Raw genomic sequence first — 14,752 nt, forward strand, 5'->3', positions numbered from 1 at the left:
TGCGAGAGGGGGGGGGGATACTATACATAGCGCGAGAGTGTCTGATATATATATATATATATATATATATATATATATATATATATATATATATATATAATAGTAGGAATAATATTGATAACCAAATGAGAAATTAATCAGTTCTGGTGGAATATAGCTGATATTAACCTAACAAATATGTTACTACAAAAAGACATACCATCTTCTAAGATTGATATCTTAGTAAATGCATTTTTATAATATTTAGAGAGAAGTAGGTAGTTTTTCTTTTCAAAGTGTCAACATGTTGTGGCCAGACAAAGGCTTTGACACAACAGTTTTAGTACGTAGGTGGTGAAACAAAGGAGTATTTTGTCATTGTATTTGTACTTGCCTGCAGAAGGAGCAGAAATAGCGCGCCGCTGAGCTTCTGCAGAGCTCATAGAAGAGAGGACGTATAATTGCTCTGTGGAGACCATTCGAGGGGTTGTATCATCCCTCTGTGGAGACCCCTAATGTTTGTTCTGGATATTTTTGATTGGTCACTTTTCTCTCAAGACCACTACAATTTTCTCCCGTCCAGAGCAAACATCTCTGCGCCTTTTTTCTGCCGCGGTATTTTGTCTCAACTCTGACACGCCGGGGTCATTTTAATTCTGCCAGATTGGCGTGTAAAGTTGTGGGCAATTTCAGCTTTCATGCCTGGCATCTGTATTACAAGGGCCATGAGAACCTGTGTAGGGAGAGAGGGATTAGATTAGATGATTGACGATTCCTGTGGGGAAATTAGATTTCAGCAGCAGCAATAGTAATGGGATTCGCAAGGGAAGAAGACAAACAGAATATATGTGCTCAGATGGAATAGGAAATAAGAAATAGAAGGGAAAATCTGAGCATTTAAGCACAGTTTGGTCCCTCTGAGGTAATGATTTTGAGTTTTACCTCTTATGTGGCGTTTGTTGCTAAATTATTGCAGACCAGAGAGGATGACTAAAATGTCCAATCATATGTAACTAGAGCTATTGCTGGCCAGAGACGGTTTAGGTGTTCATTTCACTGCAACTACTCCCCAATGCTTCTGAATCAGCTGTCATCATCAACCTGTTATGTACAGGGACATTGTAGGTAGAAAATATATATTTATGAGAAAAAATGTAGAAATTTTTAGATTAATCTCAGACCATTTCTAGAAAAAAGATGGAAATTTCTCCCCCCCAAAGTAAAATATTTGTGAGAAAAAAACTCAAGAATTTTGAGATTAATCTCAGAAATATTTGACTCTAAAAGTCAGACTTTATGAGCTCAGAAAATTTCTAAGATTTTTTTTGTTTTGTTTTGTTTTTTATGAAATTAAATACATGAAATTAATTGCAAATTTTCAAGTTTTGAAACTCAGAAATTTCCACTTTTTTTTCTATTTGGAAATTTTTGAGCTCCAAAAATTTTGAATTTGCTAGGAAAAAATGCAGAAATTTTGAGTTTAACCTCAGATATTTTCTAGAAAATATTTGGACATTTTTTGAGCGTGTTAAGTTGAAATTTTGGAACATTTTTCCAAGGTTCAAAAGTTGACTTTTAGATCTCAGAAATTTCCAAATTCTCAAAATTAAACAAAAGAAAAGAATCTTGCAGATTTAAAACATTTAGTGCACAGAAATTACCACATCTTTGCTAGAAAATATCTAAGATTAATATCAACATTTCTGAGTTTTTTTCTTGCAATTTTTAATAATTTCTCGCTCAGAAATTTCTAAGCCTTTTCTAGGGTTTGTTGGCTGAAATTTACTACTACACCTTATTTTGGTATCTACTTTGGCCGTAATAAGCTGCCATAGTTATGTAACACCTGCAAATCCACTATTTCCAGGTATCTGAGCAGAGAGGAGGTGGCCAAGGCTTCCCTCAGCAAAGCCCGGGAAGAAGGAGGCGGCGTCCGTGTGGTCACCAAGGAAAACTTCTTCACAAAGAGGAGATCTGGCAATCCACAAACACCGCCTGCTGCAGAGAGGTTGGTTAAATGTGGGTGGATATTTTGCGTGGGATAAGGCTCCTTAAAATCTTAAATAGCATCTTCCATACTGAAATTTTGACAAGATTTATTCAGCACTTGCAGGGATGACGTGTTATAAGTTGATCAGCTAATATATCTGGTCTTTATTATGGTTTGCACATAAAGGTGGATTGTCTTATATGGTTTCCACTTCGGGATTCAGACTGTTTTCCTTTTCTCCCCCTCAGTCGTCTCCATGGAGATCTGCGTGGCAGAGGCGCAAAGGCCTGCCGAGTGTGTTAGTACAGTAAATATAGCCCATAATACAATCCACCCATTTAGATGCAGCAACCAGCTCACCCCAGGAGGCAATATTTCTATGGAAACCTAAAGCAAATACTCCATCTCTCGCACAAATACACAGCATTCACAACAACTGCTGCTCCACACAGAGAGAGTTCATGGTGTGCCTGAGGGGCGCTATTTAGGATTAGTGCTTTAGCTCAACATACAGCTTTAACTTCGTCAACAAAGCTCAAGAGTGTGAAAATGCAGGGCTAAAGCTAGCATCACTGTGTCGATGAAGGAAGTGACGGTGTTGAAATGAGAGCATTTCAAATCACGTTATGCTGCTGGTTTTGGTTCTTTGCTTTCGTACACATTCTTTGTAAAAGATGCAAAAGTCAGGGAAAATAATCTCTATTGTTTCTGTTATTGTAGCTGAGAAAAATGTTCATGTTTAACAGTCCAGGTTTTAAAAATCTGAATATTCTTCTCAGGCTTTAAACGGATAAACCGTAGAGAGATAATGCATGTTGCCTTCAAAAATTCAGAAAAAAAACCTGTTACATTTAACAAATGAGAGAAAGTAATTCACAGCAAGTTTATGTTTTTCAGAAAAAAATGCAATACAGAGGTAAAATACTTTGATTTTTTTTTTCGTCTAAGTGAGACTGCAGAAAAATCCACAATATATATATATTGCAGCTCAAGTGAGACTCGTCTAAGTTTGAGTCTCACTTGTTTGTGGAAAGAGAAGTTCTGCCTGTTTCTGACAGCGTTCTCCTGCCTGCAGTAGCACTAAATCTCCTTCTCCAGCAGAATTTGCATCAGTCTCGTTGTAGCTGCCAGATCCCAATCCAAAGCCTTATTATTAGGTGAAATATTAGCCTACTGTACTGTTATTCAGTACTTATTCATTTATTCAGTTTTATTAACATAATTTGTTTACATTTCTCATACATTTGTTCATTAATTCCGGTGAATAAAACCTGTAATTTTCTCTTAATTATTTCAACTCTGCATCACCGGTGTATCCACAGGAAGCAACAAATAAATTAAAATGCCTTTTCATTGACAGCTGGACCTGCCCTACTCTCTCTGGTTTCCTTTTGCTATAGAGCATCAGAGACGAGCTGAGGTGGTAAACATTAGCATGCTGTGCGCCATTTGCTGAAGGCATGTTGTGTGATTTCCGAGGTTTAAAGAATGAATTTACAGAGAGTTGCCCCATGCTGCTCTGCGGCGCACATTCTCCACGTACAGGCATGAATTTAAATTAAGCTAAATATAAAACACATTGCTAAAAATTCGGGTTTTGTTGCCCCTTTCAGTTAAAATTGAAGTTTTCCAAGGTTTTCTTGACCGGCTTCAGATTGGGGACACCAGTAAATAGTCTATTTCTGTATCCCTTTCATCCACTTTACTGTACTGGCACTGGGTTCGTCTCTTGGTGCTTCCAATTTTTTGGTATCTTCACAACTTTGAAGCAGCAAGGTTCCTTTTTTTAGAAGGTTTTCTTCTCTATTTCAATGATTGCATTTCCCTCTGTAGTGCTGTGTCTTTCTGGCTCTTTGTTCCCGTCTCTGTCTATCTGAATTGTAAACCACGGGGAAAGAGAATTCAGTCCATCTGTCCGCTCCAATGTGGCTCTAGCACCCTGCTGGGAAAACATGGCAAATACCCAGATTTGCTGTCCCCTGCCAAAAGGACAAGCATGCACACACACACACACACACACACACACACACACACACACACACACACACACACACACTCGGATTGTTGCTGATGATACATCAGCTTCATGAATATAAACAGTCTGAAGGTATTTCACAGACTGCAGCTATATGCCACCCCAAGTCTGTGTTTGCAGAAATGCTTTGATTTCATTTGTATTGGATGAAAATGTGTATTGAATTGTTTTCACTGCTCTACTGATGCTGAAAAAGCAGGAATTTAGAAGACTGGTGTAAGGTAGCTTCACTTTGTGTGCTGCTGCAGCAGTCATCTTAATAAAAAGATTAGATTGCACACACTGTTTTGCTTTTTTCAGTAAGAGCATTCCATATGTTTTCTGATGTGTTTAATAGTTTGGTTACTTCTCCATTATCTCACATTTAGATGCTTCAGTGTATAAATAATTATGTAAATTATTTACATAATTTAAAATAGAAGTAATCTGACGTGTCAATATCAATTTTATCTAATTTCAATTTATCTTTAGGACCTATAAATAACAAAACAATTATTTCAACTTATATAGATATGTATATAAAAAACAACAATTTTCTCAATCATACCAAAATTATTGTCATCCCTTCTTTAATCTATGCAGCTTGAATAAGCAGAGTGAACATATCTTTGTTAAAATCTAGTTTTGTTTTAAATTTCTGGTACTGGAAATTTGCTAACATTGAATCTTCTGCCCACACTAATAGCTTCTACACTGAAGAGTGCTGCTGAGTCTGGTGTAAAAGCCGGTTTCTTGGTGATTTTCTAATCTTTATGTAATAAAGCTCTGTTTTGAAATAGATCTTTCTTCTCCTTGAACTCTGCAGACTGGACCAGCAGTCTTGCAAAGCAGAAGATGAGCAGCCATCTTCAGAGCCCAGCTACCTGCAGGCTGTGGACAGTCAGGGTGTCCCTCTGTGCCTCTCCTGCCAGCAGGCCTGTCCTACCACAGGTGGAGCTTGGGATACTCGATTCTGCAGCCACAGGTACAAGATTACCAACGTTTACAGAAATTACAGTGAAAACAGATCAATGACGTGTTTCGATTTGGTTTCTCCTGCACGATCACAGCTACAGCAATGCTAGAGTTCCAGTCCAGACATTTCGGTGATGTTTTCCTTCCAGATGCCAGGAGGAATTCCAGTTGCGGTCCAGCCAGACGTTCATGCGTTCCTGCGTCCTGGAGGCAGAGCAAGGCATTTGTCAACACTGTGGCCTCAAAGCTCATGAGCTGTTCCTGAAGGTCCGTGATGCACCAGCCTCCAAGCGGAAGGAGATACTGGAGAACACATGGCTGGCCCAGCTGCCACTTAAACAGGTCAGTAAGCTGAAACATTCAACAAAAATATTTCATCTTACAAAACCTGTTTCTGTTCATTAAAGAAAACACAGTTTACTTTTGTTCTGGGTAGCATGTTAGCTTAGCGCTGCTTTAGCAATGCTTAGGACGTATTTTAGCTTTATTACATTTGAAATTTGGAGCCTGTGTGGACAAATGTGTTCAAAAAGGATTTATAGAAAAGTAGGTACGGTTTTTAAGTTCAACAAGGAATAAAACATTTTTTTTAAATGGCTGCTACCTACCTGCCATGATGTTATTAATGCAGACAAAAGGTAAGTCCTGCAGTGCATTTTTTATGTACAAGCTAGCCTGATAGCAAGAGGTAGTAACACTTTTATGACATTCTTTGAAAATTTAATTTATTTAGAAACATTTGAACTGTTTTGATAGTATTTAAAACATGATTTCAAAAAAATAATCTTCCTTTAGCATGTTAGCATGCTAGCTGGACAGAAATATGTCATTGGGTTCGTTTTGTTTTCTGCTGTGAATTGTTCGACAATTCACTAACTGTACATTTAACAAACAGTGATACAAGCCTGGTTTTCCTAAGAACCGTCTGTTATAAAGGAGGGAGAAAAGTTCACATACATATTTAGTCTCGCTTGAGTGTGTTAGCATGTTAGCATGCTAGCAGTGTCAAGCTAAATCATGTTGGGGGGTTTTTAGGTGTTGTAGCTCCATAATTATCAATCCTACCTGCAAATTGTTAAGCAGTAAAGTATTTGATTTGCTAAAATGTGATAACTGTCGAATCTATACTTGAGCAGGTTAATTATACCATCTTATTTTTCAGTGATAAATGCTAAGCAAAAATTTTACTGTATTTAACATTTAAGAAAAGGTTTTTCTCAAACATCTTTATGCCTAACAGGAGACTTTAAATGTGAGCTATATTTATTTTCTTATAAAAAAAAAGGGGGGGGAGGCTTTTTTAAAATTTTTATTTTATTGGTGTTTGTGTGAGTTCAGAAACTGAATTCGCCTCCCTTTCTGTCCATCCGTCCCACCTACGCAGATACACACACAAACACACAATAGTGCAGGTTGAGCTGCACTCCGAGGGGCCAGCTCCCAGTAAATGGATTGCTGGGCCCATTGATTTATTTTTTTTTCTCCTAGTGCCAGGCCCCGACCAGTAAGCCTGTTTGATTTGGTTGGCTGTTATCCTGCAAAGCCAGCCCCCCACCACACACACACACACACACACACACACACACACACACAGATAGATACCCCACATCTTCCCAGTGCCGCCGGCATCAGCATCAGCGCCGATCGATGCTCTGAGCTTTAGAGGAAACAAACTCGGCCACATGATAAGACGCCGCAGTGGTGGAGAAGCCTTGAGATTATAGGCTCATTCTTTGGTTCATACTAGGGGTTCTGGTGTGTGTGTTTGTTCCCAGGTGTGTGTACATGTGTATGCATGTCTTTGGGGTCGCTCTTTCTTTTTTTTTTCTACTCTGAGAGTGTGTTTTCAGGATATGTTAAAGCCTTCAGGTGCATTTGAGCTAAGTCTTGGCGTATTTGAAAGTGTGCAACAGCAAGGTCGGGTGCAGGAAGGTGCACGTTGTTGGCAAGATAGCAGGTTTAATTGACTAAAACGTGTGTGTGTGTGCGTGGGTGCGTGTGTGTGAGGTGAACTCTGCCCGTTTGAAAAGGCCTATTCTTTAAATCTGCTGGGATCAATTCCACCTCGCTGCCTTAATGTCGGCAGAGTACTTCTCAAAGCGGGAAAATAGATTTTTGCTGCTCAAAACGCCTCTTTTCCTCTGGTTCTTCGTCATTATCGTTTGTTTCTTTACTTGTTTTTATTTCTTCTATGTTTTCTATCCTAAAAATCAACATATTCTGGGCAGCAAGTGAACTAAACAACCTAACACTTCAACATCTGAATGAATAAATCTGATATTTCTAAGTCATGTTAGACTTGTTGTGTTTTGTGATGCTTTTGGGGTTTTTTCTAGCGATTTATTCATGAGGAAATAGTTTGGATGCAGCAGCAGAAACACTAGTAAACTTGGCAGTGAAATAATTGCAGCTGTGCTACCAATGCTAGCCCTTTGGTGGCCTTGAGATTTAATTCCTCTGGATGTTTCCAGAAGATTGAAGCGGACCAGTTTGGCCCACATAAACACACTATCTGCTATAAATGCCACTAGATTGCAAAAGGTAGCTGAAAGCTACCCCACTTCTTCACGACAAAGTTTCTTCAAAGTGTGTAAAAAAAATAATCTTGTGTTGCTTTTTTTCCTGCTCTTCACCTTAATTAGCCATTCTCAACTGGCTTGAGCTCATGTGCGTCTGTTTCTTTCTGCTTTATGCCCCACGAGGGAGCAGAAAGGTGTTTCCTCCCTGGGATTAAATTTGCATCTGTAATGGAAGATGTGAAAATAGCACATCTCCAGAGTTTGTAAACGTCTCCCGAGCTAAATGATTAAGTAAGTTTTTCTTTTGTGTTTTAGACCACTATCTTGCTAACTTGAAAAGTTAAAAAGAAGGGAGAAAGTTAAGTAATTTAAGGAGTTATGTATCTTACCACAGCGCAGAATTCCCGGCGGTATTTTTAACCTAATTTCTGCCTACTTCATCAGATGGACTTGCGAGTTCTCCATGATGAAGGTTCCCTAAAGCTGCCCATTATATAGGTCACTCAGGTGATTTATATGGCTGTACCTGGGGCATCCGATGATGATGGATAATGCCGGGTTTGAAGTTAACTCTCAGTGATTCAGCGGAGATATTGTTTTAAGGAGCCGGTCTCACATCCTTGCATTTATGTCAACCTTTGAAGCGCTAATAAGGAGAAGTTTTTCTGCAATTTTCTCTTGTTATCTGTTCTTTTCTGTCTTATTGCTTTGAGAAACGTTCCACAAAAAAGCATCTCTGCAGTGCAGAGATTTGTTGAGTCATTTGTGAACAGTAGCTTGAAAGCGTATGCACACATTAGATTTTTTTTCTCCCATTTTGGGGGATTTTCTATGATAAACCAACACAAAGTAAAGTTGTAAAGTAGAAGGGAAATTATGCATTTTTGGAGAGAAAAACAGCATCATGAAGACCAAGGAACACAGCAGTCAGTGGTGGAGTTGTAATGTAAAAAGAAGCTAGCAATAACTTTAAAATGGTTAGAATGCATAGTAATGCATATTAATGTGCTCTGATGGCCTAGTCAAAGTTCAGTCCAAAATCCATTTCGAGTCTGAATATTAAGATTTGCTGATGTTCAAATTTATGTCTCACTTTTCGACTTTTATTTTTATAAATTTTACAAACTGTGCACTGTTTTTCTGCTTCTTCACCAATAGGGCTGAAAATCGTATTAAGGTTTTCTTTTTGGTCGATATCAATAATTATTGATTAGTTTTTTTGAATCAGAGTACAAAGCATAGAATTATGTAGAATTTTATTCAACATCAGGACAGATAGTGATATTTATAGATATAAATATCAGCTGCTGCTCAAGCATACATCCCCCAGAATGCTGTGCGGTTCTGGATCGGAGTTTAATTAAATTATTGAAAATTCTGCACCACTTTATGTTGATCTTTCTCACAAAATCTTGATGAAGCAGGTTAAAAAAAACAGTGCAAATGGATGAAGAAAAATGTGGCATTGCGCTCACACCGTGGCCTTCTGGTTGTGTCCGCAGCTCAACGAGATGATCCGCGCGCCGGTGGAGGGAGACTTTTGGCAGGTGGACCACATCCAGCCGGTGTACAGAGGAGGAGGACAGTGCTCCATGGACAACCTGCAGACGCTCTGCACCGCCTGCCACAAAGCCGTACGTTCACACGACGCATCAGCAGTGGCTTTTAAAGCCAGAGGGCCTTAAGGGGCAAAAGCAATTTGTTTGACATTTAAGGCTCTCAGTGGATAAAGCTCCCCTCAGAAGACGCTCTCATCGCTCATGTTGAGGATCACATACGGTGTCAGTAATGCAATCCGTGGTCAAACACATTGATCAAAAGTCACATTATCCCCCCTCAAAGCTATATACTCCCTATAATAACGTCACATGATGTGGCCGCATGACACATTGATGGATAGCACTTGTTGAAGCGGGGCTGCCTCGCATTTTCCCTTCACTCAATTTTCCATAATCGCAGAAAATGTACTTCTCTCGAAGAGAGGCGACTCGACTGGTTCCAAAATAAAAACACGGCTTGCATTGTTGCCCGAAATGCGCTCCGCTTTCACGCCAGGAAGCGTTTTAGTCAGAGTGGGTGTCAGATTGGAAGGAGAGAGCCTCGCATGTAGACGACCATGAACTGATGTGGAGCACTGGGCCTCCTGATAAGGGGATCTTCTCCGCTGTTCATGCCAGCGCTGCAGACACTTCAATCTAAACATGCCCGAAATATTGATCCCCCCCATCCCGACTGCAGGTTTAAACTCTTACATCATGCTGCTTCTTTTTTCTCTCTCTCTCTCTCCACAGCGGACGGCTCAGCAAGCCAGAGAACGCAGCCAGATGAAGAAGAGCGCCGCTGCCTCCAAGGTTGCGTCAGACATCAGCAGGTTCTTCATCAGGAAATAAAACGCCTTCACAGTTGATTAAAGTAGGTTTAGGTTGGAAATTATTTTGATTTACAGTAACTGGTTGAGGATGTGTGAAGAAAAAACTTGAGCTTTTTCACTTTTTACAAACTTCAGTCTATTTTATTAGGATTTTATGACAGACCAATGAAAAGCTTTGATTTATTGTTTATTCAGGTGAATTAGATTCAAGGGGTGAAATACGAGTTCATTATTAAAATTTACAACTTTTTTACTGCTAATATGATACCAATATTGCAGTATCGGTATTGTATTGTTACTTTTGTTATTTCATAGTGTGAATTGTTGTTTCTATCAGAGAATTTACATCCAAGCCGATAAAATAAGATTCTTGTTTTTTTGCTGATATTACACTGATTTCCGATATCGACATTGGATCGGGATACCTCTAAAAATTGTCTCATTTTCCTTTGCACAATTTTTGCACTGTTTTCTGTTAGAACGAATTGATATGGTTTAAAAATAAAATCTACGACTTTTTTCATACCAGATCCGATTTTTTTTCTCTCTTTTTCTTTTCTAAAAAATAAGTTACAAATGACAGAAAATATATAAAAAAAGAGGCTTGTATGCAAGTCATTCCTTTTGTGATGGATTATTGGGGCCGGTCTATGAGAATTTTTATTTAATTACGAGAATATAGTCAGAATATTAGCAGAAAAAAGTCTTAAAATTGCGAGAATCTGATCTGAGCATCTCAGTTTGAAATAGACAATCATTTCTCAGTCCAGTACTGATAATGATTTGATGCTGATGCCTATTTGTAAAACTTTACAAAGTCTTCACAAGATGCTCAACATTCCTCTTTGTAATTTTTTATTTTTCATGTTGGAGTTCTCATAAAGTTACTACTTTATTCTCTTAATATTTCGTCTTTATTAAAAGTCTTTTACTGGGCCTACCTAATATTTTATTGTAGAATTGGCCTGAATTCAAGGTCCAAATATATAGAAGCTGGAAAACAAGATGGTGGCCTTGGGTGGTACAAAGAAAAATCCAGATTTTCCTAAAATCACATCTTCAAAAGCCGCCCAGCTCAAGTTTGTGTTGATCTTTCAAATAAAATCCCAACAAACTGCTGAAGGTTGACTGTAAAGTAACAAAATCGTACTTTAATACGGCGCCGTCCTGACATATCTGGATGAATCACTTCCCAATGACATCACCCCTCCGCTCCCCGTCTCCGCTAGCCCTCATTACATCAGAACATGCTCCGAAAGAGATTTATCTAACAGGTTAAAAAAGAAAAAAGAATGGTGACGACTTGCTTCAAATGCAAATTCAGCCAACTTCCCTCTCGTCCCCGAACCGTCACGAGCGCGTTGGGTTTGATTTATGACGGCCCCCTTTTTCTCTTTCGCTCCAGGCTGAAGTGGAGCGCGTTGTTTAGAGATGCTTCTATTTTAAGATTTTGCAAACTTGGTAAAAAAGAAAAAAAAACACAATAAAGGTAAGAAAAAGTGAAAGCAGGTGAGATGAATTGAGGGGATTGAGATGGAACGGTGCTGCAGAAAAACACAACCAGGTGTCCTGCTTGGTCCTCAACATGTGGACCTTTTGCAATTCTTCTTATGATGGATGGGAGAAATAAATAGCTCTATTCTTTTTCTCTCTTTTTTTATTCTTGTCTTCCTTTATTCATCTGTAAATACTCTCAGCTGGGAGATCATTTCATCGCCTCAAGTCAGGAACATTATCCATGTCCACGCATCTACATCCTCTTCAGCTACGCTTGATGATCTGAGCAGAGGTAGAGCCGTGCGAGGCTATGTTTAGAGAGCGGGAGAGCCGAGTTACTATGGAAACAAGGCTTCAGGTTCAGCCATGTCGGGAATATTGAATCTGTTTTTCTCCTCGTATATGTGTGTGTGTATGAGAGTGTTACACAATGAGCCAGACATCAGAAAACTCCAATCAATATTAGCGGGCTCCTGCGAAAATGAGGCCGTCGCATTCCTCCTGACAGCGCGTCTGTCAGGCGTGTCAGAGTCCTAGCTCAGCACAATCCCGCCACCGCCTGGAAAACTTTAACGTTTCCCTCTGACAGCCCCAAACTTCACGCGTCGCGTCAAAACTCCCTCGGAAAAAAGCGTGCGTGTAGGTGTGTGCGTGCGCGTATTTCCCCTACGGCTGCTCCAGGTCTCCACTTAATAAGACCGTTGTTCCTCTCCTGTCCAAACCGACAAGCTTTGTGAGTAATGAACATCTCCCAGGCAGCCTTCCAACAACAGCAGGTTTCAGTGTCAGTCCCTGTCAGCAGCCAATGACTCTGATCTGCTGTTTTATTACATCCAAAAGGTGTGTGTGGCAGGACGGGGAAGTTGTGAGGAAAGTGTGGATAAAGAAATCGGTCTGGTAGAGGAGGGGAGGCGTATGTTTGTCAGAGGAAGCCCGTAATGAGGCGCCGGTCCGATGAAGTCGTCTCATGTTCCTCCCAGAAGGTCTGCTGGGTAAAGAGCAGCGCTTCGGTTTGCGTTTGGAAAAACACCCTAGAGGAGAAGCACTTCCCCCGCAGGTGATCTCGGTAATAAAGACGGACTCAAACGCCGACGGAGGGCCGCAGAGGTTTCCATGTTTGCTCTCAAACACATTACTCCCTCTTGTTTTTTTTTTTCTTTAAATCAGGATGAGGCCAACACCCCAGCTCGCTTCTCCGAAATCAATATCTTTCGTCTCCGCGTTACAGTTGCAGAGACGTCCCCGCGGGTTTCGTAGCAACAGCACAGGCGATAAAAGTCACAAGGCTTAAATTAGCTGCGGATCTGGCGGAAATAAGCACATATAATTAGAAAGTCACAGTTGGTGACAAAAAGGAAACAGGAGAAAAGTTCTTTCTGGAAAAAAGTACCATCTTAAGAAAGTCAAGCTGAATGACTCATATGTGAAAATCAGATAAATGATCATATGGATGTAAGAGTGGACCGTATGCAATAAACTTACAGGGTGGGATTGTCATGATGCACAAAGCAGGGAATGGAGACAGAAAGAAGAAGTTTGGCGCTGAGAAATGGTCAAAAAAGATGCAAATAAGGCAAAGAAAACAAGTTTATATTCATTTAGAAACAACAATACTGATGCTTTAACTCAGTTCAGAAATCAATATTTGGTGGAATAACCAGGATGTTTTCAATGGGGTTCAGTGCAGGATTGTTGGGTAACTATTATTGTGTAAAATTATTACACAACTAAATAAAATACACATTTTTCCCTCGAAGAGACTTTTGGTCATTTTTGACAAGTTAAATCAACATTTTGACCCATTTTGCCTAAACAAGCATTAAAGTTTATCCAGGTTAGAGAAAGAAAATATGCCTAAATTGATGATCTGGTTGTAATACTCACTTGCCTAATAATTGTGCACATAGCATGTAGTGAAGGTTTTTTTTGGTCCTATCATGGCATCAGAGAGAAAAAAAGAAATGCCTTTTCCCCCTCATAGATGCATCATTTCTCGAATGTAGGTCAGAGGACCCCAGGGGCCTTCATTGGGCCCCTACGGGTCCCTCAGCAAATTAAGAAATAGATTAATAGGGCTGCAACTTAACTCCATAGGAAATTCCTCAATTACAGATACTACATGAGATTTAAGGAACGATTAATGTAAATGTAGGTTTTCTTCTCACACCGTCTCCTTGGAGATGACGAAAGCTGTCTTCTTCTGGAGTTTGGGACATGTTGTACCGCACCGCAAACTGTCCGGATTCCTTCATTACTCTTTCCTGATTTGCAATTCAGATAGCCGGCCGCTCTATTTGCCCTCATTCCAGCTGTAATCCATTTCAACCTTGCCTGCCCCTGTAATCTACTTTGGCCTTTTCAGCTAAAGGAAACGCTTCCACAAACCCAATCTAGTGTGACAGGTGTGATGGAGAACGGCCAATAAAAGCCGGCGCGGGGCGCCGCGTGAAGCCGCCGGCTCTCCAATCGGCGGCCGGGCCCCGCTGTGGTTTGGTTCCTGGCTGCCATGCTCTCCGCTGCGCTCCCTCTGCGCCGTTGACCCTCTGTGCCCTTGGGCGAGGGGAAAGGGAAAAGGACGCTCAGGGGAGGCCGAACCCCGCCGCTCTTTTCGGGAACGGCATTGTCTCTACAGAACCTAATTACAGCAAACAAATACACCTCTGCATTGTGGCGTTCAAATAACATCCTGTTTTAAAAGGCTACACCCATAGTTATCTATTAATGAGTTAATATGACATCGATTGATTTTATTGATCATTTAATAAGCAGCCATTTTCTTAAAAACCTGAATTTTTTCTTGCATCAAGAGCGTTGAACCTCTTCGACGAAGGGCTAAATGTGTCACAATATGCTAAATTAAAAAGAAAAATACATTATATTTTAGCATTATTTTGTGTCAGCTGTGTTAAGATGATTGTGGTTTCTCATATTATTATTAAACTTTTATTAAACTTAGACATAATTAGAACATATAATCAATTTGGTTGCTTAATCAAAAAATAAAAGATGAAAAGAATAAAATATGTGAAACAGAGAAGTTCACACCAAGAACTGTAACTCACTGCGTTTCCAGTGACCAGATAATTATGTAATTTGAAATTCAGGAAATAAAATTGCTTAATGGAAACACGTCAAACACGCCAGGATGAGGCATTTTTTTAAATTGGTTAATTGCAATGGAGACACTTTCTTTAGCCTTTCATGAGTCACATGATCTACAACCGGATGTGACCATTGGTACAAACCATGAAGAAGAAGATAACAGGAAGTAGTAGGATGATGGCACTGCATGTTTTTTAATGACTTATCACATAAACAAACTTAATCAAGTCTAATTTTAATTGCGTTTCTTATCCAAGTGCGAAATTGTAACATAAACACCACTACTGAGTATGAATGCAGACTTT

The 14,752-nt window shown here is 39.7% G+C and overlaps 1 protein-coding gene across 3 annotated transcripts in view; it reads left to right on the forward strand.

The window, feature by feature from the left end:
• zranb3 (zinc finger, RAN-binding domain containing 3) overlaps positions 1 to 14,752 on the forward strand; it is a 103,985-nt gene that overhangs the window by 76,723 nt on the left and 12,510 nt on the right. For all 3 annotated transcript variants that reach the window (XM_015034842.1, XM_015034840.1, XM_015034841.1), the window contains exons 18-22: positions 1,847 to 1,987; positions 4,810 to 4,968; positions 5,108 to 5,300; positions 8,980 to 9,111; positions 9,769 to 9,889. In XM_015034842.1, coding sequence (XP_014890328.1) covers positions 1,847 to 1,987; positions 4,810 to 4,968; positions 5,108 to 5,300; positions 8,980 to 9,111; positions 9,769 to 9,867 — 724 coding nt within the window. In that variant the 3' untranslated portion in view covers positions 9,868 to 9,889. The remainder of the gene's footprint in view (positions 1 to 1,846; positions 1,988 to 4,809; positions 4,969 to 5,107; positions 5,301 to 8,979; positions 9,112 to 9,768; positions 9,890 to 14,752) is intronic.

This window comes from Poecilia latipinna, unplaced genomic scaffold (assembly GCF_001443285.1).
Source record: "Poecilia latipinna isolate Pla-1442-1.1 unplaced genomic scaffold, P_latipinna-1.0 Scaffold315, whole genome shotgun sequence".
Taxonomy (NCBI): Eukaryota; Metazoa; Chordata; class Actinopteri; order Cyprinodontiformes; family Poeciliidae; genus Poecilia; species Poecilia latipinna.